Here is a 7,597-nt window from a genome sequence, read left to right on the forward strand (position 1 = left end):
CTTGTTCCGACGGGGCGGGCAGCCCCGGCTGAGGGTCCCGGGGGGGGGGGAAGGGGGTGCGGGGCACTCCCCGTCTGTCTGTCCGTCCGTCAGTCCCCGGCGGCGGCTGTCGCGGCTGGTAAATGGGTTTAATTAGCGGCGCCCGGCGGCGGCGGGGCCAGGATTGATCCCCGCAATCTTCCGCTCCCCCGGGACCCCCCCGGCGGCCCGGCCCGGCCCGGCCCGGCTATAAAAGGCGGCGAAGGCGGCGGGCGGCCACGGTGGGCGGCGGGGGCGATGGAGGGGCGGCTGCTGCTGCTGCTCCTGCTGCTGCTGGCGGGGACCCTCCGCGCCGCCCGCTGCTGCCCCGGACCCCCCGACCCCGGTACCGACCCCGACCTCGGCCCGGACCCGGTGAGCCCCGGTCCGCGCCGCGCCGTCGGGGCTGGGCGGGGGGGGGAGGCAAGCGGGGCTGCGGCCGGGGCAGGAGACCGGGTTTTTCGGGTTGGGGGGGGGTGAGAAACGGGGGACGCCCGGGCTGCCGTGACGCCCCCGTCCGACCCCTCCACAGGTCGCCGCCGCCCCCCCGGGGCAGCCCCCCCCCGCCGCCGCCGCCGCCGCCGCCCTGGGCGCGCTGCTCCGCTCCCTGCAGCGCCCCGACCGCAGCCCGGGGTCCCTCCTCCAGCCGCAGAGGTGAGCGGGACCGGGGGGGGGCAGGCCGGGGTGTAGGGGGGGTCTGGGGAACCCCGGGGGAGCCGGGGAGCTGCGGGGCCGTCGAGGGACCCGGGTGGTTTGGGGGCACCCAGAGGGGATGGAGGGGGGCGGCCTGGCCGGTGCCGGGATGGGGGTGCCCGTTGGTGTCCGTCTGTCCGTGTACGTCCGTCCCCTGCCATGTCCCTCACTCCGTCCATTCCCATCTGTCCGTCTGTCCGTCTTGCTGGCTCCATTGATCCCCTCCTGTCTGTCCCCAGTCACCCATCCCTGTCTGTCCCCATCGTGCCCATCCCTGTCCGTTTGTCCATCCTCTTCTGTCCCTCTGTCCCCTTTTGTCCCTCTGACCCCATCTGTGCCTGTGCATCCCTTGTCCGTCCATCCCCATCCATCCGTCCGTCCCCGTCCGTCTGTCCTGGTCAGCGGGTGTCAGCGGTGCGGTGTCCCCACCGCAGGTTCGGGCGGGGGCTGCAGGGGGGGTCCCAGGCCCGGCTCAGCCCCCGCAGCTGGGACCCTCCGGCCGCCCCGTTCTGGACCATGGCGACGCCGCAGCGCTTTGGCCGCCGCCGCTGAGCGTCCGTCCGTCCTTCTGTCCGTTCCTGGAGCCGTCCGTCTGGAAAGCCGTCCGTGAGTCCGTCCATGAGTCCGTCTGTCCGTGGGTCCATCCGTCACCCAATAAACTGGTGCCACTCACCCTGAACACTTGCTCTGGTTTTGCCCCTGGGGGACTTGGGGGGAGACCTGCCCCCTTTCTGCTCCCCCCCCCCCCCACAAATGCCCCCCAGCCCCTCCAAAAAGACACCAACGCGGGGAGTTTACAAACCCCCCCAGCTTTATTCCCGGGGGCTCGCCTGGGGACCCTCCTTGCTCCCGGGGGGTCCAGGACGGAGGGTGCCCCCGGGCCCTGAGGTCTGTCTGGGCTCCGTCTGGGGGGCCGCGTGTCTGTCCGTCTGTCTGTCTGTCAGCAGGTCCAGGTGCCCACAGGGTGTGTCAGTGGGGCTGGGTGTCTGTCTGGGTGTCCGTGGGTGGGTCTGGGTGCCCACCAGTGGGTCCAGGCATCCATCCCGAGGTCCGTGTGTTGGTCGGTGAGTCCAGGGGTCCATCTGTGGGTCTGTCGGAGTGTCTGTGGGTCCGTCCGGGTGTCAGTGGGTAGGTGGAGTGGGGGGGGGCTCACTTGCCCCCCGCCATGATGCGGAGATACTGGAGGGCGTTGCGGGCGGCCTGGGAGCGGGCGCCGTCGCGGGAGGGGGCCGCGCCGTGGCACACCGTGGCCGGCTGCGTCGACAGCTCCACCAGGCACTGGTGCAGCCCGCTGAGGCTCAACGCATCTGGGGGGACGGACGGACGGACATGGGGACGGGCCACCATCACCCTAACCCCCCAATCCACCCCCCCAAACCACCCACAACACCCCCCCCCGAGCCCGAACGGGGGCACCCATGGGTCTTGGTGGGGTGCCCAGAGAGGAGGGGATGCTCACCGATGTCGAGGTAGCTGATGGCGAAGCTCTGCTCCTCGGAGAGCTCCTGCAGGAGGGCACAGGCCCCCGCACCCATGGGTGCCAGCGGGTGACTCCGCAGCTGCACGATCTTCTCACCCGCCGAATTCCGTAGGGAGTCCCAGGTGCAGCCGGGCGCTCGGCCCCGCAGACCCTCCAGCCTGGGGCCCGCCTGTGGGGACAGGGTGCTCGGGGACCATCCCGACCCCCCAGAGGGACTTGGGGACCATCTGGACCCCTGCACGGGGATGTGGGGGCTCAGGGACCACCCAGAGTCCCACGCAGGGACACGGGGGCTCAGGGACCCTCTGGACCCCCACGTGGGGAAATGGGGGCTTGGGAATTCCAGGGACCCCAACACAGGGACACCCGTGGGGGTTCGGGGACCACCAGGACCCCCGTGCAGGGACACCCTTGAGGTACAGGGGCTCAGGAACCATAGGGACCCTATGTGGGGACACAGTGGCTCAGACACCGCCAGGACCCCCAGACATGGGGACCCCTTTGGCAACAAGGGGGCTCAGGGACCCCCAATGTAGGGCCACGCCAGTAACATGGGGGCTGCTGGGACCCCCACACAGTGTCCCTTCGGGAGACATGGGGGCCTGGGGACTGCAGGACCTCCCGCCCTATTCAAGCACCCTTCATGGGGATCAAGCCCACCCACTCAGGGACCCTAAATCCAGAGGGTCCCCTCCCAGGTCACCCTTGAGTGTCCCCCTGCCCTACTGCCCCCCAACTTTAATCACTGGGGGTCCATAAGCCCTGAAATAGGGGGTACAGAGGTGCCCGTGTCCCCTGTTAACCTCCCAGGGTGATCTTGGCGTGCCTGTGTCCCCCGTTAGCCCACCCGGGGTGGTCTCGGGGTGCCCGTGTCCCCCGTTAACCCCTCGCCGACCGGTACCATGGAGAACTGGTCCTCCTCCACTTCGGCCTCGCTGCCCTCCCGCGGCTCCATGGGGACGTTGTGGATCCGCACCAGCATCTTGGCAGCTGCGTTGCGCTTCGCCAGCTTCTTGGAGGTGCCGCTGCCTGCGGGGAGGGGACAAGGGACACCAAGGTGAGCCTGGCACCCTGTCGTGTCCCCCGACATGCACCCGGGGTTGGGGGGGTGGAGGGGGGTTGCCCCGGCCCCGTACCGATCTCCACGAAGCGCTCCACGCGGCAGGTCATGGTGAACTCCTTGCGATGCGCCGGCCCCGACTCCTGCGTCACCGTGTACTCGGGCAGGCGCCAGCCCTTCTGCACCACCAGCTCCTGGCGGGGGGGGATGACACACAAATGGCGGGGTCTGGGGAGGGCAGGGCCACGGACCCCCCCCTGAAACGGGGAGAGCTGCCTCCAGAAAGGAGCTGCCAACCCCGAAACAGGCGGGGCCAGCCCCAAAATGGGTCCACTGCCTCCAAAATGGGAATAACCGTCCCCAAGATGGGGATAATAGTCCCTAAAATGGGTCCACTGTCCCCAAGACAGGGATAACTGTCCCCAAAATGGGGATAACCATCCCTAAAACAGGGATAACCATCCCCAAAACAGGGATAACTCTCCCCAAAATGCATCCACTGTCCCCAAAACAGGGATAACTAGTCCCAAAATGGGGATAAACATCCCCAAGATGGGGATAATAGTCCCTAAAATGGGTCCACTGTCCCCAAGACAGGGATAACTGTCCCCAAAATGGGGATAACCATCCCTAAAACAGGGATAACCATCCCCAAAACAGGGATAACCATCCCCAAAACAGGGATAACCATCCCCAAAATGCATCCACTGTCCCCAAAACAGGGATAACTAGTCCCAAAATGGGGATAAACATCCCCAAAGTGGGGAGAACTGTCCCCAAAACAAGGAGAACTGTCCCCAGAATAGGTCCACCATCCCCAAAACAGGGATAACCATCCCCAAAAGGGGCAAGAGCACCCCCCAGCTGGGGAGAGGAAGCCCCCAAATGTCACCGCCACCCCTAAAATGGGTAAGGTCACCCCCAAAGGGGCATGGCCCCCCCCGGATAGGGATGGCCATCCCCAAAACAGGCTCGTCACCCCCAAAACGGGGACAGCCACCAAGTCGGGGCGGCGGGGGCACATCTCCTCTTGTCACAGCCCGTGGTGTCACCCACCTGCAGAGCCCCCACGGGGTTACACTCCGACTGGGGGGGGGACACGGGCGTCTTCATCTCCAGGGGGGTGCCCCTGCGTGGGGCAGATGGGCACGGCATGAGGGGGGCACGACGGGGGGACAGCTCTGAGCCCCCCCACGCCAGGACCCCCAGGTTGGGGAGGCAAGGAGGTGTAACGGGGTGCCGGGAGCTGAGCTTTTGGGGGGGCACGGTGCTCCCCCTGCCCAGGCCCGGCACCTGGGTGCCCCCCACCCCATTACCTGGGCGAGGGTGGGGGCGCAGCGGGTGCTGGGGGGGCGGCCACGGGGCCGAGCTCAACCGGGGGCTCTGGGGGGAAAGGAGAGCTTGGGGATAAAAGGTGAGACGTTAACGCCCGAGCTGGCCCCCCCAAACCTCTCTCTCTGCCAATGCCCCAGGCACCCCCAGCCCCTCAGGTGCCCCAAATCCTGCCAGGCACCCCCAATTCCCTTGGGACCCCAGATCCCCTGGTATTCCCAACCCCCACCCAGGCATCCCCAAGTCCCTTGGCTCCCCTAAGACACCCCTAACCCCCCACCACCTCAACCCCCACCCCGGCACCCCCAAATTCAACTGAGCTGCCCAAACCCCCCAAATCCCCTGGGATGCACAAGTCCTCCAGCATCCCCAATCACCCTGGGTACCCCCAAACTCCCCTAGATACCCTCAAGCCCCTGCAGACCTCCCACAAACGCACCAGGCCTGGGTGCCCAGCACCCCTGGGGTACTCCCAACCCCCTGGGTACCCCCAGACCACCTGCGCAGCCCCCACCCAGCACCCCAAAATTCCCCTCACACCTCCTGGACACACTCAACAACCTCCCCTGTGCACCCAGCACCCCCCAGCCCCCCCCAACTCCCTCCAACCCCATCCTGCACTGCACCCTGACCCCCACCCTGATCCCCCAGCACCCTGGGGATCCCGTCCCCCCCTCACCTGGGCTCCTCGGGGGCGGTGGGCTCCAGCATGTCCCCCCCTTTGAGCAGCTTCAGGGCCACCTCGGCCGCTTTGTGCTTCGCCGCCTTCTTGCTGGGCCCCTGCCCTGGGGGAGACACCGGCTGAGCGAGGGTTGGGGGGACGCCTGGGGCCCCCACAGACCCCTCGCAGACCATGGGCTGTGCTTACGGCTGCCACAGCCCAGGGGTCAGGGTCCTGGGGGATCCCTCTGCCATAACCCCGGCCGCAGGGTGCCCGGAGGTCCCCGAATGTCCCAGGCATTGGGGTCCTGGGTGATCCCTCACCAGGACCCACTTTTTGAGGCCCCAGGGGATCCCCAGGTATCGAGGTCCCAAGCGATCCCCCACCAGGACCCACTTATAGGGGTCCCAGGGAACCCCTGAGTGTCCCAAGCATGGGGGTCCCAGGTGATACCCCACCAGACCCTGCTTTTTACAGATCCCAGGGGATCCCCCACCAGGACCCACTTTTTTGGGGACTCAAGGGATCTCTGAGTGCCCCAGACATTGGGGTCCTGGGTAATGCCCCACCATGATTCACTTTTTGGGGTCCCAAGAGATCCCTGAGTGTCCCAGGCATTGGGATCCCAGGTGATTCCCCCACCAGGACCCACTTTTTTAGGGATCCCAGGGGATCCCCCACCACAACCCACTTTTAGGGATCCCCCAGCACACATCCCCACCTTCCTGGGGACAATCCCCATGTCCTCATTGTCCCTCCCCTTCCACATCCCAGGCAAGCGAGATCCACCCCAGGTCACCCTCTCTGGGCTGTCCCCCCACCTCACTCCCTGCCGGCGTGGGGGCGAGGGAGGTGAGGCAGGGGGACAGCGTGGAAGCAGAGGGTGTCAGGGACCCACCAGTGCAGCTGATGTCCCCAACGGTGACACGGAAGGTGAAGTTGGGCTGATGGGCTTGTCCCTCGGCCTTCAGGAGGTCGTACCCGGGGGTCTTGCCTATGCGAGTGCCATATTCCTGCAGCAGGCTGATGGGCGTCTTCCCGGGGTTGGCGGCCAGCATCTGCTCCAGGCTGGGGACAGGGCTGTCACCAGCCCGAGCAGGGGTCAGAAGGGACCGGTGCGGGTACAGATTGGGGGCAGCGGGGTGGTGGGAGAGGCTGGCATGGCCCACGTGGTGTGGGGACGTGGGTGGCATTGCCAGGCAGCACAGGGACACGGGGACAGGGGTGGCACTGCCATGTAGCGTAGGGGCGTGGGGATAGGGGTGGCATCGCCACATGGCATTGGGATAGGAGGACAGGGGTGGCACTACCACATGGGATGGGGACATGGGGACAGGGCTGTCACCAGCCTGAGCAGGGGGCAGAGGGGACCGGCGAGAGGGGTAAAGTGGGAGAGGATTGCATTGATGTGGAGAGCGGGGATGCGGGGACAGGGGTGTCACCGGCGTGTGGGAAAAGGGGTGGCATCACCACACGGCGTGGGGACACGGGGACAGAGGTGGCACTGGTGTGTGGAGACATGGGGACAGGGGTGGCATCGCCACTTGGCACGGGGACAGGGCTGGCACCGACAAGCAGCGCAGGGACACGAGGACGAGGGACGAAGCCTCCACGCAGGGTGGGCTGGCATTCACCACGTGGCACGGGGGACACGGGGACAGGGATGGAGCCCCCGGGTAGCGTGGGGGACAAGGGGAAGAGGGGGCTGGTACCGGCCACACGCCGTGGGGACACGGGGACAGGGACGGAGCCGCGACACGGGTGACACCGCCACAGAGCAAGGGGACAGGCCTGTAGCCGCCCCACACACACACACACACACACACACACACACACGCAGCGTAGAGCCCGGTCCCACAGACCCCGGTAACCGAGGGACAACCCCAGCGGCCTACCGGTAGGCCTCAACCTCCCTCTCTCCGTCAGGAGAAGGATAATCCCGGTTTGGACGGGGGTGGGTATCCCGGGAAGGGGGAGAAGGAGGGGGGTATCCCGGTAAGGAGGGGTTTGGGGGGGGGTAGGTGGGTGTCCGGTACCTGGGGAAGCCGCCGCTCCGCCTGGCCCCGCCGCCCGCCCCCTCCTCGCTCATCCCCGCCGCGCTCCGTCCCGCCGCCCGCGCCGCCAGGGGGCGCCCGCTGAGGCCCCGCCCCGCGGGGGATGATGGGAAAGGAGAGGGGCGCCCCGCGGGGGATTATGGGAAGCGTAGTCCGCCGCCGGCTGCTGCCGCTTCCCCCCCACCCCCTCCCCCGCGGCGGACTACGCTTCCCACAACCCCCCGCGCGCGGGGAACGCTGGGAAGGTGGAGGACGCGGGAGGCGGGGCTACGTGGCGGGGGGGGGGCGGTCCTGCCTCA

The 7,597-nt window shown here is 67.6% G+C and overlaps 2 protein-coding genes across 2 annotated transcripts; one reads left to right on the forward strand and one right to left on the reverse strand.

Annotated features, from left to right (window-relative positions):
- The first annotated feature begins 272 nt into the window (after positions 1 to 272).
- NPFF (neuropeptide FF-amide peptide precursor) lies at positions 273 to 1,490 on the forward strand. Its single transcript, XM_075049562.1, has 3 exons — positions 273 to 393; positions 551 to 672; positions 1,146 to 1,490. Exons 1-3 carry the CDS (start codon positions 277 to 279, stop codon positions 1,261 to 1,263), a joined length of 357 nt encoding a protein of 118 aa, XP_074905663.1. The 5' UTR covers positions 273 to 276; the 3' UTR covers positions 1,264 to 1,490.
- Positions 1,491 to 1,504: 14 nt separating this feature from the next.
- Positions 1,505 to 7,376, reverse strand: TARBP2 (TARBP2 subunit of RISC loading complex). Its single transcript, XM_075049561.1, has 9 exons — positions 7,281 to 7,376; positions 6,143 to 6,324; positions 5,263 to 5,368; positions 4,568 to 4,651; positions 4,308 to 4,380; positions 3,328 to 3,445; positions 3,093 to 3,220; positions 2,171 to 2,360; positions 1,505 to 2,018 (listed from the first exon to the last, which is right to left on the reverse strand). The coding sequence occupies exons 1-9, from the start codon at positions 7,331 to 7,333 to the stop codon at positions 1,861 to 1,863; spliced, it is 1,092 nt and encodes a 363-aa protein (XP_074905662.1). The 5' UTR covers positions 7,334 to 7,376; the 3' UTR covers positions 1,505 to 1,860.
- Between the last annotated feature and the right edge of the window lie 221 nt (positions 7,377 to 7,597).

This window comes from Buteo buteo, chromosome 17 (genome assembly GCF_964188355.1).
Source record: "Buteo buteo chromosome 17, bButBut1.hap1.1, whole genome shotgun sequence".
NCBI lineage: Eukaryota > Metazoa > Chordata > Aves > Accipitriformes > Accipitridae > Buteo > Buteo buteo.

Bases quoted from the DNA above. Each gene is read 5' to 3' on its own strand.
- NPFF (XM_075049562.1), top strand. From the start codon at position 277: ATGGAGGGGCGGCTGCTGCTGCTGCTCCTGCTGCTGCTGGCGGGGACC. The intron at 394-550 runs GTGAGCCCCGGT...ACCCCTCCACAG, and splicing joins CCGACCTCGGCCCGGACCCG to GTCGCCGCCGCCCCCCCGGG. The intron at 673-1,145 runs GTGAGCGGGACC...TCCCCACCGCAG, and splicing joins TCCCTCCTCCAGCCGCAGAG to GTTCGGGCGGGGGCTGCAGG.
- TARBP2 (XM_075049561.1), bottom strand. From the start codon at position 7,333: ATGAGCGAGGAGGGGGCGGGCGGCGGGGCCAGGCGGAGCGGCGGCTTC. The intron at 5,369-6,142 runs GTGGGTCCCTGA...TGTCTCCCCCAG, and splicing joins TGGGGACATCAGCTGCACTG to GGCAGGGGCCCAGCAAGAAG. The intron at 4,381-4,567 runs GTAATGGGGTGG...TGCCCCACGCAG, and splicing joins GCGCCCCCACCCTCGCCCAG to GGGCACCCCCCTGGAGATGA.